The sequence below is a fragment of the Crassostrea angulata genome, chromosome 8 (genome assembly GCF_025612915.1).
Source record: "Crassostrea angulata isolate pt1a10 chromosome 8, ASM2561291v2, whole genome shotgun sequence".
In the NCBI taxonomy this organism is placed as follows: domain Eukaryota; kingdom Metazoa; phylum Mollusca; class Bivalvia; order Ostreida; family Ostreidae; genus Magallana; species Magallana angulata.
Genome location: NC_069118.1, coordinates 8,048,599 through 8,065,283, shown reverse-complemented (window position 1 = coordinate 8,065,283; position 16,685 = coordinate 8,048,599). Strand labels below are relative to the sequence as shown.

At 35.9% G+C, this 16,685-nt stretch overlaps 1 protein-coding gene across 1 annotated transcript; it reads left to right on the top strand.

Moving 5' to 3' along the window:
• The first annotated feature begins 241 nt into the window (after positions 1-241).
• Positions 242-16,561, top strand: LOC128159161 (constitutive coactivator of PPAR-gamma-like protein 1). The gene is made up of 17 exons (XM_052822215.1): positions 242-1,132; positions 1,619-1,701; positions 2,254-2,348; positions 2,455-2,567; positions 2,718-2,767; positions 2,956-3,046; positions 3,535-3,650; positions 4,183-4,323; positions 4,569-4,725; positions 5,143-5,416; positions 5,712-5,820; positions 8,770-8,976; positions 9,983-10,262; positions 10,552-10,720; positions 11,550-11,715; positions 12,024-12,172; positions 12,399-16,561. Exons 1-17 carry the CDS (start codon positions 415-417, stop codon positions 12,562-12,564), a joined length of 3,084 nt encoding a protein of 1,027 aa, XP_052678175.1. The 5' UTR covers positions 242-414; the 3' UTR covers positions 12,565-16,561.
• The last annotated feature ends 124 nt before the right edge of the window (positions 16,562-16,685 follow it).

Genomic DNA, 16,685 nt, shown 5'->3' with positions numbered 1-16,685 from the left:
TTGAAAAAATTTAGATGTACATGTACATGTATGTATGTATAATACCAATATTACAATTAGCATTAAATTATCATACACTTCTTATTTTTTTACTTTAAAGGAAATTTTTGTTTTATTTTGCTGTCTGCTAGTTTCTTTTCTCGGAAGCTCTCTCGACTTTACATGTAGAAGGTATTTAAAATCTAGAAATGTTTATAATTCCGAATAGTTACGCAATGGCTTCTGGGTACACATCCGGGATACGTCACTGGCGCATGACACCTAGCTCGCAAGCTGCAAGAAAAAAGCACATGGCCGACTTGTAGGTCAAAACTAACCTACTTCTTCTTCAAAAATTCAAAACTCTTTATGTTAATTGGACAAAAAAATAATTGTTTAGTATGCAAAAATAATCATTCGGCTTAATTCTGCAAAATGGGGATAAGGTCATTACAGGAATTTATCGAAACGCACTGTGCAAGTGCCTGTGTGTCGGTGGATTTGCTGAAAATATCGAGAGGTTTCATACCAAAAAGGCGTGGCAGGGAACCCGGAAATGAGCGCTTCTGTCTGGTGGTTGATGCCGAGAGCTGTCTCGACCGTCTATACGGGGGATATTTCTCCGACTGGGTTTGCGGGGGACAATGGAATCGGATGATGGCGTTTTTAAACAGCCTAATGCAGGCCTGTCATTCTGCCAACCTGGACATGGTCGTATTCTTCAATGGTGCATTAGAGAGCCAAAAGTTAAACGAATGGTATGGAGATCAGTTAAATGCAAAGAAAAAAGTCACATTTGTATTGCGTCACATTAACAACAAAGGGACCCCGCCCCCCAAGGTGTGGTGGATCCCGCCTGTGTTCCTGCAGGGGGCTCTGCGCATGGCTCTGAGGCAAATGGGTATAGGGGTTGCCTGCTCGATGGATGACCATGCACAAGAAGTAATAGGTTACTGCAGAGAACATGGACTGCAGGGTATCATTGCACAAGACCCTGTCTACACAATCTTTGATCCTCCTCGATATTTTTCATCACAGAATCTGAAACTGACATACAAAGGTTCATTGGAAACAAAAGAATATATTATGGATGAAATTGCAAAGAATTTAGACCTGAATCCAAACAGATTTTGTATTTTGGCAGCTTTATTAGGTGAGCATATAGAATAAGCACTTTCATCTTGCCACCCTTGCCTCACCTATACTCCTTAAAATACATTCAAGTTGCTAGGGGACATTCATTTAATAATTTTAAACTTTCAAAAGCAAGAATGAAATATATATTGGGTATGTGATGGTTTGATTGTGTGTTGCAGTTCTCTTTTAATTAAAGTCACCTGTTTATCTGTGAACAATGATTTGGTCAGGATAGCTTCTTAAACAAACAGGAAAGCTTTTAAATGTGAGCTTTAGCGTTTTTGTTTAATCTTTATACAAATTGTTTGAAATGTGAGAGATCCAAGATTGGAAAGTTATCTTGAGTAACAATATAGAAGCATTTCAAAAAATAATTTGGAAGTTGGTATGATTCAGATTGACTTTATCATTCAATTTTTGACAATGTACATGTGTAGTTATATGAAGATTGTTTACACCTAATTATTATGCATGATATTTATGTATGATTTAATGTTTGCAGGAAACCACATTCTCCCAGACGAAGATCTCTACTCTTTCTACATTGAACTCCTAAGTAGGGCTGATCCAAGTAAACCAGCCAAGGTAAATCTGAAGCACTCAAGTATTACAATAAAAAAATTGAATTTTTTTTGTTTTACTGACTCCAACAGCCTCAACTTTCATTTAAGAGCTTATACATAAGATCTTTTACGAAATATATAATGAACAGCTATTTCTAAAATCCAAGAAAATAGCTTTATCAGATCACTGGCTATTGTTTAATAAAAATGCTGAAGACATCAAAATAGGGAAAATGTTAAGTTTCTTTGAAAATGTTTTTAAAAAAGAAGACAAATTAGAAAATATAACCATTGAATTGTTTTTTTCAAGTTAGTAAAAAAAGGTATACTGTAAATTCCTTATATTATGTGAGTACTTATTTCCGCGACCCCACTGTTTTGTATCAAATCACGAGAATATAAAATCGTGAACTCTGATTATTTATCCACATTTCTTATAGTTCCAAACTCTTAGAAAATAATGGCGAGATTTTTAAATCCGTGAGGGGTGCTTCTCGCGATTTTACGCGGATAAAAATTCCTCGCATTTAATTAGGAGTTTACAGTAAAACATGTCATCTTCTCTCTCCTGCAGTTAACCCCAGAAAATGCCATCCAAGCTGCTGTAGATTTTGTCAGAAATCTGCCAAGTGTGGATAACTTGGATGAAGTGGGAGAAGTCATATTCAGGTAACATCCGGGGAATGGCCAAGATTCCTTTTATTTTATGTTCTTTAAAAAGTTTGACATGCATTGGAGGATAGAAAAGATACTCTGTATTAATTCTGACTTACAGAAACTCCAAAGGAAACAAGCTGGAACTGGTGTCAAAGTTCAAACAGTGTGTACAGTATTATTTGAATGGCACAAATGACGGCTTTCTCAAATACAGGCCACGCCTCGGACAATGTAAGAATGATATTTACTTCTTCAACGATTCGAAAAAAAATTTGTTTTTAATTGCACTTTGTTAATCTATGAATTCTTTCAATTTAAAATATGAAAGATAGAAGACAGTGTATGTATTTATATATATAATATTATACGCTGTTCTTTTAGTTGGTGCTACTCCAAGACAAGGGAATTATGCAATGCCACAGAGAACTATCGTAAGTTGATTCTTGATATTTTTCGAGATTCTTCGATCTGTAATATTCATTCCTGAACAGCTATCTGCATATCAATAATATTTTGACAATGAAGACATATTGGTAAAGCTTTAGGTTCCCGATAAATTTCATGCCACAGGAATTCCATCATACAGTTATGTATAGTAGGTAACCTGTGTGTTTTTCAGGATGCCCCAGGATTTACGGGAGATCACGTGCCTCAGGTTGTGGTGGATCCCCCTACCAGCAGTAATCCTAACTTCAATCACATCCCTCCTGGTAAGTCAATCACATCCCTCCTGGTTAGTCCCCAAACAACAATTGAAAAACAATGCTCATTGCCCTTGTAATTTGTATTGTTGTAGTTACCAGGTTAGGAGTATAAATAAATGGGGTAAAGGGGGTGGGGTGGGGGTAGGGTAGGGTAACCATCATGAAAATTATCAACCACCAGTTGCACTTAGCAACAGCTGGGTTACCTGGGTCAACACAAAAATAATTTTAAGTTTAAAAAAAAATTCTGAACAAGTGTCTGAAAATGATGTACAAAATGTTTGGGATTAAAGTGTATGCTATGGAAGTAGGAAATTTAATGACCATCGTTTGCTGTGACCTTCTTATTGTGTCTGGTTTTGTATGTCTCCATAAGCCCTGGTTTAGTGTGTCTTTAGTTTAGAATGTCTCGAGAGCCCTGCTTTAGTGTTTCTCCAAGTGCCCCACTTTTGTGTCTCTCCATGAGCCAGGTTTTAATGTAATGTGTTATGCAGGAATTCGTCAGGACATGCTGGCTGCAGTGTCATCCTCATCATCAAGCAGCAGTGGATCCAGTCCAAACCGGAACAGTCCGGAGGCCAGCTGGTCCCAGTCACTCAAACTACAAGCAGTAAATACACTTTTGTTTTAAAATCTTAATACACAAATGGTGGTATTGGGGTCAAAAATCCCATATCTTTAATTACTACCGCAAGATAGTTGAAAATGTTTACGGAACATGTTAAATATTCTCTAATACACATTAAGGGACATATACAGATGACAGAAGTATGTTGGACTGCTTTTGAAATCTTATTTTCATTTGTTTAGCCACATGTACATCTACATACACACTGGTATATTCTGTTATCAGACGAATGAAATTAATTTTGAAATGTTTTTTTTAATTGTGTTATTCTAAGCTTCTTACAAATGCATGCCTTTAAATTTATACAAAAAACAATTCCTAGACAAATTACTTCATTTACATCATTTATCATTCTTAAAATAAATTTTTATACATTTATCTATTGTATAGTAATTCAAATCAACAATAGATTGAACAATCATTTCAATGTACACAACTATTTATACCAATTCTGCATTATAATTAAGAGAATGGAATTCAGAGATTAAATTTCTCTCTCTCCCTTTTTAATTAGCAAATGCAAAACAAACCACAACAAAAAGCATCTGCTGGAGACTCCAAAATCCCACCTGTGTCACCAGAAATCATGAGAATAGCCAGTGAGAGGCACCAGAAGGGGCTGATGCATCCCTGGATCTATCAACTTCTCTCACAGGTTTGTATCCCAATCTGTCAACAGAAAATCTACATCTAGAGTGTACATGTATGTACACGTACATGTATCTCAACTTGGGGAAAATCATGTGAGTGCTCCTGTTTTCACATTTTCACTGAATATATTTGGATGTACCCCTTTTCTACAATAAAATACTGGTATGAATGAATAAGGTGGGACTCCTTTTCTCTTTGACTTTTATTGTATAATGAATGATTTGCCCACTAAGAATCTTTTAATTTCAGGGAGAAATGAAAATTCCTGTCAGTTTGGAAGATGAAGCCAGCCGTGAATTGCCAACAGCTGCAGAACTCTACAAACCAATTCGACAATCCGTGTACTCAGTTCTCTTTAACCTCAACAAACTAAAGATTATCCATGAAAATCAGGTCAAAGAGAAAGGTAATGTATCATGTTGATCTATGATAAAAATAGTTTCTTAGTGGGAGCACAAGACACCTTTACATTAATGCTCATTGACTTAGGAGCCTGGAACTTGTCTGTAATTTAAAGTGAAATCTTTTGCTTGGATTTTATTATGGGGTAAAACCAAGGGATTTCCATGTAATATACCTTATGCTTTGGAAAAATGATACAAGTGTATTTTTATAGATGCATCCATGGAAACCCCTTCAATTGATCTACATGTTTCATATCAGATAATTCTGTGAAGTACATGTACTTGTATGCTATTGATAACTCTTTATTTTTCATAAATACATCCACAAAAACTCCTACAATTGATATACATGTTTCTTATCAGATAATTCTGTGAAGTACATTTACACGTATGCTAATGATAACTCTATATTTTCGCAGGTGATGGTCAGCCAGCATCACCGAAATCTTTTGATATCCCCGTCAAGGAGTGGTCAGTGAGACGTAACAATGCCCGCCCCTCCTTTGACATGGTCATTGCCAGGCCGGTGGACTGGAAGACGCCTTCCATCGAGAGGATGTGGCTCGGTCAACAGGTGGATGACAAGACTCGCCGTCTCCGCGCCTTCTTCACCTGTATGGACAGCGACACTCCTCTGATGCTGAACACGCAATACGTACCTCAACAGCTCCTTATTCTCTGCTGTGTCCTTAGGTAAGAATTCAGAGTCTTATTGTAAACATGCAATTTGTGCTTCAACAAAGCATTTTATACTCTTAGATAAGAATTCAGAGTGGAATTATTTGCTTCAAGTTTTGTCTTGTGTGGATGGCAGATACTTTGTTTTATAAAAATACCTTTATTGAAAATTCTTTGAGCTGTTTCTTTACTACAAAGATGATTTTATTTGATAAAATGAAATGTACATTATTTTCAATTGTACTTGAATTGAGAAATGTTCCTATTCATAGATAAAAGCTAACTTGCCTTCACATCCTTTCTCCTACAGATACTTGTTGCGATTTGGTCGTATCCTACAACGTCTCGAGTTGGATGCCTTCCTTGCAATGAGTGTGTCTCCTCTATTACATGATGTACAGACCATGCAGGATCTCAAGGTATGCATCCAGATATGAAAACTTGCCCAAAACTATTGTAACCATCAAAGGCTACTTTTAAATGTATTCAAGGTTCATATAATAATGACATCCTCATCAGGATTTATTTTTTTTATGACAACGGACTTTGTGTCTAGTTTTTTTTTTTTTTGCGTGGACCCTGAGGTCCACGCAGAAAATATATAAGCGAGGTTAAACCGGATGCTATGGGGAAAATTCAGCCTGCGCATGAGTTAGCCTGGTTCCTGTGCGTAATGGGTAGCTCAAGGAACCAGGCAAGCACACGTTTATCTGAATCGGGATTATATGCCATATGCACACATAAGTTCAAAGGCGCTGTAATTGTAAAGTTGTCGGTAAACAGTACAAAAACAAAGTATTCCTTTCAAAGAAATGATCGGCATGTGATGTGAACTGTCAGTATTATGAAATAAGTTAATGTTATGCTGAAACTACAACATGCATCAAATAGCATATTTGCAATGTTTTGTTGTTTTCCGAATACACATGTAACTTAACTTTACTTTTATAGTAGGCGAGGCTAGAGTACTTCCCGATTAAAATTTTTAAGCATTTAAGTATGATTGAATAATTATGTCACTGTATAAAAGTTTAAATCTCAAGAAAAATGCATCAAAATATAAAATTAATTTACACAAAGCTGTCACTGCCAGTGTTTTCCCCAGAAAATTTTTGATGCATGGGGGGAAGTTTGTCAGAGTAAGCGCGCGGTGCGGCATTAAAGCGCCTAAGCCGGCGCGAAATCACTGCGCGTAATGATAATGTAACCATTTGATGAAACGTACTACATGATATGTACTATAATTGATGCATTTTCATGAAATCTACATCAACAAGTATATTTCAATTCAAAATTATATTTTAATATCTGTGTACATTTAATATACAATTTTTCTGGCAAAACTAATAGCATTTTTTTTTTCAAAATCAGTTTTTTAAGAGGTTGGTCCTCAAAAGTTTTCACAAAACACAAGAAATAAAGATTCACAAGGCAGTTCAACATCAGCTTCTGTGCCACTCCTTCTTCTACATATTATATAGAGGAGATTTTTTAGGGGGTGTTGAACAAGAATAGGCAGAACAAGTCCATACAATTACAGCAAATTTGATTCAACTTATTCTTGGCAGGTAATATTTCTTGTTTAAAATAGGGTTTTATGTGGAACTTTCTGTGATATCTTAGCACCAGTCCCCTTCCCCGTTTACATGTATGTACACAGTCAATCTTTTTGATAGGCATACAATATACGATGTTCCTAGTCATGTGACATCACATCCATGCATTTCCTGCAAATAACTAGGTTTTTTTTCTTTATTGTGTACATTTTTTCAAGTTTCCAATATCCTTGCGGCAAATAAAAGTTCAAGCATATCGAAACCAAGCTAACACCATCGAGTGAACATCGTGCTATTTTTAAATCTTGGAAAATCCACAACATTTGATAAAATTGAGATGTCGAAAAAAACACATTATATTAAAACAAGAAGTAATCATGTCTCTATTTATGCATTAATCACCAATTAATAAACTCAGTTTTAATATATCTCAATCATACGCTATGTCATTTTAACCGTAAACCACGTGTGCCCCCTTGCTGAGATTGATGTTAACTGCGCTCACAGCAAGTGCAAGTGGTTTTCTGAATTTTGAGCGGAGAAGCGACAATTTTATATCTACTACCGGTAAATACAGTAAGATGTGTAATAATTGGAAAAAGAATTTTGCTTTGAAATAAACATGCATAGCGGGAAGCATGGCGCCACTGTGTGATGCATGGCGGGGGATCTTCAATGCATGGCGGTACCGCCATGCAAAAACGGCCTGGGGAAAACACTGACTGCATATTTAACAAAGTAGTGCAAATCGTAATGTGTGCGCAAATACTTTAAACCTACTATTATTCGCGACGACTTTATTTTGCGATTTACTTCTGATATATTAGTTCGCTACGACTAATGTTCGCGGCCAAGCCTTCTCCATACCAGTCTTACTATAACAACCATACGACAACGAATGGTTCGCTGAGAGAAATATTCGCGACAATGAGGCCCTCGCGAACCTTGCCTGATACTATACATGCAAACTTCATTAGATATTAATATCATAATTATCTTAGAAGTATGAACCCTTAAAATTCTGAGATAAAATGTCAGGGCTATACATATACGTAATACAACGTACAAATTTGGTGGTTAAAAGCAGGGGGCTAGAGTGGGTTGAATCTCTGATAATCTTAAGGCTTTCACGTTTTCGTTGGAAACGCATGCAAATGGTCCACGAATTGTAGTCATTTTTAAAGGACAGCAACTTGTTTATATTATTAACAAGGGTCATAGAAATCTGAGTATAACAGATACATGTATATTATACTACATTAGCAATTCAGATTTGTGTTCATCAGGCAAAACATTCTATACCGGCAAGCATGGAGCAATGGTGTAGGCTACTTATTTTATGTGAGAACTTAATTTTGCAATTCAGCTGTTTTATATCAAATTGTGAGAATTCCAAATCCACTGCACCTGACTCCTGGTGAAATTAAAAAACTGTCTGAAAAAAGAAAGCAAGGTTGTACAAAGACTGGGATGGATTTTGACTTAGCTGTGTATGGTACATAGCTTTTTGTCATTACCTGCTTTGATCTAATTTCTCTACAGATTCTGTTAATTTACAAGAACAAAATATGCAGTAAAGTGTGCCAATAATGTGTCATGGACTATTTTCTGAATGGAGTTTAAGTACAAGGTTGAGAACTCATACAAAACTGTCTGAAAAAAAGAAAGCAAAGTTTTAAAATTGCAAGGAAGCATTCTCACAATTTTACGTGGTTATTCAGTTATGAATTTACAGTACACTACTCAAAAGGGAGTGTAGTTTTCTCACGAGTCCTTTTCCTGTTCAGAATATTTTGTCCTTTTGTTTTGCAGCTGCCCAATGTCCTACCCCGCGGTATCCACTTGGCCTCTCTGTTTATGTCGGGGGTGGAGACTGCAGTGTTTGCCAATGATGTGTGTGGGGCCCCGATCCCTTGGAACATGTGCCTGCCTTGGCAGTTCTTTGATGGAAAACTGTTCCACTTCAAGCTGCTTAAGGCGACCAACAATACCCCGCTGATTGACATGTGTGATGGACAGGTATATTTTTAACTTGGTCATTTTTACCAGTAACATTTTGTGATGTACATGTACATATGTACATGTACAACTAGGTCAATTATACCTCACACATCTTATTGGCAAACTTGAATGTACATCTATAATAATGTTTTGCTATAGACCCTGGATTGTTGAATAAACATTCAGATGGTGTTGTTCAGAAGTGATGTGTAAAGTGCAAAAATTCAGTTGCTTCCTCTTAAAAATTGGGAAAATTTCACCTGTTTTTATTTGTGCCCCAGTCACCCCACTGTAAGGCATATCTCTTTAAACTCAATTGTATGGGGTAATTAAAACCAAGTTGAAATTTTGCGAATGGTGATTGGAAGAAAAAATATAAAGCAAGATTAATCATGTGTCCATATTTACATAGGAAAAATATGTAAATAAACAAATTATTTTTTTTAAAGGGGGTTTTCCGTTATTGATGGTGAAAATGGCAGGCGGCTGCCAAAAGGGTACCCTCATTGTACGGATAACTCCTCCTACAGTTTTCAAGATAGGAAGTTGTTCTTTTGCAGATCAATTGTACATATGTAAGAGGTCTGCATATTGCTAGTACATGTATTTTGATTTCTGATTATTTATGAAAAAAATACCAGCCTTTGAACTGGTCATTTTTGGGGGCAAAATATTGCATATAGGTGACCCTCATTGTACGGACTATATCAGAGGTGTGCATATTGCTAGAATTTTGATTTTTGTAATTTATGAAAAAAATACCAGCATTTGAATTTTAGTCATTTTTTGGCAAAATATTGCATATAGGGTACTCCATTTCACTGGATATGGTAGGTAGTGTTTATCAATTCAGGGTTGACATGGATTTTGGATACTGTTCACATAAAAGAAAACCCAGTTTGCTGTCACGTTAACAGCTTTTCACTTGTTGTGTATTTTATTAATTTTAAACAATAATTAGCATAAAATTTACACATGCTTGTACGTGTTCATAGAGTAAGTAAACTGGACTTTCCAACTGTAGGTAGATCAAGTCTTACAAGTAGAGAGAATGAGGCAAGCCATCATGGAGGGCCTACAGTTTGAGTTTGCTAAGCCAATGCTACCTGCACCCTCACTGTACACCAACTATCCATACGGAGGGTATCCGCCTTTCCACAATCCCAACAACCCCATGAACTTCCGCCCCGCAGGAATGGGACCCCCTAATGCCAGGATGTCTCGACCAGGACCGGGAATTCCTGCAGGAATGGGACCACAGCAGAATCAGCCAAAGAGCCCAGGGAGGGGCAGAGGAATTCTGGGTAAGGGCCCTGGATCTATATGCATGTGCATTAAATTGTTTGTACATGTATTTACTTACACTTTGTCCTTTTATGCTCATTAATAATTTGTTCATGTACAATGATATATTTTGTAAATCTTGGATGTAGGATCTTTAAGCTCATTATTTAACATTTATGGAAATTGTAAGATTAATTGTAGAATATAACCACTTTGTATAAAAAATAAATAACACAAAATCTGCTATACAACTTCATCACAAGATGTTGATGTACAGTTCAGCTCTGAAAATGGCAATTGTTGTTTTAGGTCGTTCACCAGTAGACGCCCGCGGAGGACAGCTCGAAATTGCCGGGGTTGTAGTGGGAAGCTGGGGACCCAACATTCCTACCTCTGGGAGGGGGCGTAACTCTGGATTAAGCCCAAGGGTCATGTCCGTTGGAAGGGGAGGAAATGAGGGCAATGGCTACCCCAACCGGTCAGTTACATGTTAACAAATGTGCCTGTATATTCAGTATAAGCATACTTTGTAAGTTAACAAATTTGCCTGTACATTTATATTTAGTATTAACATACTTAGTTAGATTTTGTCCCCACAAGACCTTTGGTTATTTAAAAAATTTGCTTGATCAAATGTATTTGTTCTTTAAAGCTGCTTGGTCCGATATTTTTGTTATTACAGTATCAAAATTTTCCCCATACAAATCATTTATCTTAGAAAGTTATGGACTTTCTCCTATTTACACCAGCAGAATCAGTCTCCTTTCAAAGTTAGAAATATTCAAAGTAAATAAAAATAATTTCTTTTTGGGCAAACGAAAAAACAAACCAAAATGCATCACGGGAATGTTTAGAAAAAGAAACCGTTTGGTTTCGTCCCCCGAATGATTGGAGTTATTCAACCTGCATGCTAGGCATCGATTGTAAAGAAAGCAAACTTCAGAAATATTAGCGAACATAACGTACAAATGTTTATTTGTAATTTTTCTGATCATTTCGACCTTTATTGAAAGCGATGCCAAAGTCGTAATACAACCATACCCGTCTCGTCGTCGGGTGAAATTTAACATGAGGCGAAATAACGCGGTACCCTTTTATGTCGTTTGTTTTGTTAGCAAATTTTGTACGTATTTTCCTTCATTGAAATATGGCTTAATTGACTGGGAAAACTACTGCAATGTCTATTATTATACATATACTTAGCATAACCATCGTTCAAAAGCGTGCATAAAATTTGATATAAAACGGACCAAGCAGCTTTAAACCTTGAGTTTTATATAGAAGTAATGAAGATGATTTTTATTTAGAGGTGGGATGAATCCGATGCGTGGAGGGATGCCCCCTGTGAGAGGGGGAGGATCCATGGGAATGGGAGGTGGACCAATGATGTTCCGAGGAATGAATAGACCAATCAGAGGCCGTATGGGACAGCCAATGTATGGATATGGGCGCGGAGCCATGAGGATGCCAATGGTAAGAAAAAAATGGAAAACTGTCTAGAGATATTTTATTTACAAAGCACTGTTGCAGGGAGAAAAAAAATCAGTAAAATAAGTTCATAAATAATGGATGCAAATTTATTGTGCTTTATTGTACATTGTTTAAAGTAGATGCACTTCAGCTCTGTAGATTAAAATGGAGGGAGAGAATAAAGTGTAGATTTTCACACATAATGTTTTATTTTATTATTTTAGTCTTAAGAAAATCTTCAAATGTGCAAGGACTAAGCATAAACAAAAGACTTGCAAGTTACGTGACATTGTCTTGATTTTGTTGTGTAGGACCGTGGATATCCATTCAGAGGACGTGGTGTTGTGAGGGGAGTTCGTAGACCTCAGGTCAAGGTCAGACCAAGGCCAGGGAAATCCAAAACTACCACCAAGCCAAAGCCCAACGGCAAAGGACGGGGAACCACCATTGAAATCATCGAGTAGGTGTAAACAAGAGTCAAATCGATATTTGATAAATCTAAATTACAATTTTGATTTCATTTTGAAGTATAATATATGATTGTAATAATGCAAGTTAAGGATATTTCGATTCTGCTGGCTCTTTTTTGTACTTTAAAATGGCCAATAAAGTTGTACATCATGATCCTAATTAGAAAAAGTACTCCACTGCTTCATGTATAATTAACATGCCATGATCTTTTACAGGGAATCTGTTACAATCACCCAAGTGAACGGCCATTCTGATGACGCATATGAAGATGCCGACGAGACTCTCACAACCCCAGTCGGCAAGGGGAAAATCTACGAGGGAATCCAGAGCCCAGACAGCGGAATTCATGGAGACAAGTCTGCCACTGACATTAATGCTTAAGCAGCCCAATCATCCCCATCATGTTTTTTTTTCATAGTTGATGCATGTGTGTAAACTTGGTTTATTCTACATGAGAGGAGTGTTCAGCTGTTGATGTTTACACACAGATACACAGACTAAGTGAATACAGTGATGGCCAGTCCTAGTTTATTTTTTGCCCCAGATTTCTATTGTTTTCGTTATATTTTTTCTTTCATACCTTTTTTTATTGTGGACTGGTCACTGTATTCTGTGACATGGTGACGACAAGGATTGGAACAATTCTCTCCTCATCATGTCACTCACTCAGAACTGTTCAACAAGTATGGGCTGGCAATTAAAGTTCCTTTAGTTTTATATTTTTCCCCCCTCAAAATGTTATATATAGATAGCATTGATGCCCTAGCTTTTTGAACAGTTCTACAGATTTCTGAGGAGGGAAAGGCTTGGTATGAACAAAACATTCAGTCCATTTTTTTGATGCCTGAAGCCCCCTGAACTTAGAAATGTAAAAATGTTATTGAGGTGTTTAAAATGTGAGATCAGAATTGCACAACTTCCTCGCGATGTGGACATTTTTGTACTGATATTAGTTGATAGTAATGTAGAGGACTGCCAACTGCCAAATTTTTTTATGCAGTCTCGGATGTTGAAGAGTGTTGACTGATGTTTGGAGTAGCAATGTGTGTGCTCAAGAGGAGTTGAATTTTCAGGGACATTTTATTCACTTCATGTTTGTTGAACAAGGCTCTTACTATTGTAAGGTGGCCTCTATTTGTTGCATTTATATTTTCCAATGGTGGTCTTTTGACCTCCAGTCCACAAAAATGGTCGGATGCCAAAGTCGGACAAGCATGACTCGGATGCTGGAGTGAGAAGAGAGGGAATGTGAGCCAGCAAGGATGCCATTTTATTGACTTGATTGGATCAAATCCAGAAGTGTTGTCAATCCTACAACTTGATATATTGTGAATAATAACTAACAGGACAAAGGCTAGGGGAAGAGTAAACAGAAGTTAATGTTGGACATATTGATAGGTGCATTCTTAGTTTGAGAATTCATTTATATTAAAGAAATATTAAATTTTTCGAAATTCTTGCTGGCCACAGAAGATTGAGGCCTTGTAGTTGACTTATTGGTAATGTGAAGCAAGTGTAAACATGCACAAGTGTTAAAAATGGCCCATATTTTTTTTTTTTAATTTATTATTTTTATACAGAAGAACTCAACATTATTTTTGTATGTTTCTATATTAATTTTTATTAGCAAAACAAATTTTTTGAAAAGATCAGTATTTGTCTTGTGAATTGACGTGTGTGTCCTCGAAAGCATTTCAGGTCCTTCTGTTTTCATCCATTTGATGTTCTAGACAACAAGATAACTTTACCTTCATTTTGGAACTTTCTTCTTTCACAAGATGTTAGGCTTGGAAACTAGACCAAGTGAAGTCCCCTGTTTCTTTGCAGGAGCTTTATGTGTCGATGCCTGTGATATTGCCCAAACTGTATCATGTTTTTCTCTCGCAGTTGGTTTCCAGTTTACACCACTTTGTTTTCCGCTGTATGAAAAATCCTATTAAATTCTAAGTATAATCAGAACGCTTGCAGTCTAGAATATGTTATGGATAAGTGAAAAGATTTATGGAAAAATTGGTTTTTTTTCGCTTTATAATGTAATAAAGCCAGGAACAGCGGCATCATTTGGGTTTGGGCGGATTTCTAGTGTGCACACTTTGACACAATGTTACCAGTCAACTAGGATGTATGAACATTCTGGAATTGACAGAGAAAACTTACTTATGCTCTTTAACCAAGAGGTTACCAGAAATAGACAATAAAATAGGCTAGGGTATGTTTTAGCAAGGAGTGGATTTACATGGTTACATATTTTCTATGTGAATTTCATAATGTGTTGTACATGTTTATGAGAACTAAATTTATTACTCAGAACAAGAGGTTTTTCGAGAATTCTTTGGTGTCTATTGGGAGACAGTACTTGAAAGAATATAACTGACCTTTGACATTTTAAATGTGTCTTTGAAATTGTTGCCACGGCAACTTGGACTGGATTAGAAAAAAGGAAATAGTGACAAAAAAGAGATGACTATGAGAAGAAATTACTTCAAACAAGGATCAACTTTTAAGTGTTTCAGAAAAAAAAATTAAGTGCTCGTTTTCCTACTGTGAAACTCGACCCTGAGAAACTGATTTCTCAATGACAATAAAATGAGGAGTACTTTATTCAAACACAAGTGTAGGTGTATAATGAACCAGTGTACTAAGTGTTATCTTTGAAATGGTTTCTTCTTTATATAGAGTTTACTTTGCAACATAAAGTGAAATATTGATTTAAGCATGCATGCAGAAGTTGGCATGCTCAAAATATTCTTCCCTACATCCGGCTGGATTGGGAAAGTTAAATTGGGACGTAAAATGAAGGAGCAAGTTTTCTCATGCAAAATAAATGCTAAATATCTCCTTGTCCCAGGTGTACATTAATTTACTATTTTTTTTTTCTTCATTTGTATTAGATATGTATGATAATATGTTAATGTTAAGCTAATTTGATTGATGTCAAATAGCTCAGATTTTGTAGTTATCACAAGTGTTAAATATGCTTACGTATTAATTACTGGAATTGAAATGTTAAGAAGTCAGTAATTTGGGAGAATTTAATATAATCTTTTTTGTTTAAACTTGAAAAAAAAGTTTCTTTTATATGGGGGGTCCTGGTCTTGAATATCTTGAAAGTAAAAACTCTAAATTACTGGCTTCGTCTTTGTATAACTCTAATTATCAAGTCTTGTGTGTTTTATAAAATGGTAGCATGAAGCTTGCTTTGAAACAGAAAAAAAGTTTCTGGAGATATCCAGAGACACAAAAACACTGAAGCATGTTGTAAAATATTGAAGATTTCTCCTCACTACAAATTGATTATGTTGTAATTTTGCTTTTTTTCTTCACAGTTTTATTCTTTTCTTTTAAGCGTTGTGGAATAGACCCAATAGAAAGCGGTCAGTTGTCATTTTAATGACTTGTACAAAACGTTCCACATTTTCATTAGTGCGATTATTATGTTAAATATGTTCTCTTACCTATTTTTTCTTCACCTTTAAGCCATGATTGTTGCAAGGCATATAGAGAGAAAACAAAATTTTGAAGACTTTATAAAAATCCTTACATCAAGGCATGGCAAAAAATTTTTGACACCCCTAATTAAATTGTTTAGCAATTGTAAATGAGTTCCTTGCTGATAATTATGTACTGTTGAGGTTTGGTTGGTATAATTTCTTGCAGCATGATTTTTGAAGGAAATACTATTCAACATCTTTTGAGTCACATTTAGGAGAAGGGCATGTTGAATTCCTGTTTTGACTTGTGCTCAGTGCATGATTTTCTCTTTTAATTTTGTTTTTACTCGGCATATATATACTTCCCCCCATCTAGAATGATTTTTTTTTGGTATCATAAAGTATTAATCACTATTTGGATTGGTATATTTGCATGTAAGCACTTATTAAGTAGTAATAACTTCTCTCAAGCAAAAATTTTGCAGTCGGGAGTCAAGTTTACACAGTGGACCGTTTGTCCCTGCAAAAACTTGGGACTCTTTTCTGAAAGACTCTTTGCTTGTGTTCTTAACTCCTGTATACATTGTGTATTTGGTAACTGTGCTAAGTTTGACAAGTTCTCTTGTATAATCTTTATTGTGTACTACTCCTTGCTTAGATAGAAATACATATAATATTCTACAATAGGAGATGAGAGTGACAGACTATTTTGAGTTTTATAGGATATCAAGGCCTTTTGTGGTTAACCACAATTAAAGTTAAAGTAAGATCTGATAGAAATATCAGATTAAAAATCTTTTTTGGGCTTTTTGCTAAAGGTATTTTGTTAGGATCAAACTTATAAGACAACCATAAGACAAGAACGGCCTGAGAAGGTAGAGGTATGCCCTGACATTGACATGTGTATGGAGTGTCAGATGTTTTGAATAAATGTTGTTTTTGTGGAATTTGTTGTTTTTGTCTTTCTTTTATTTGTATCTCCATCTTAAATTTTGTGGGGAGAGATGAGCAATGGTACTCCTTTAACTGTAAGATAGAATTTGAAAGTTCATAATGAACATAGATAATTAA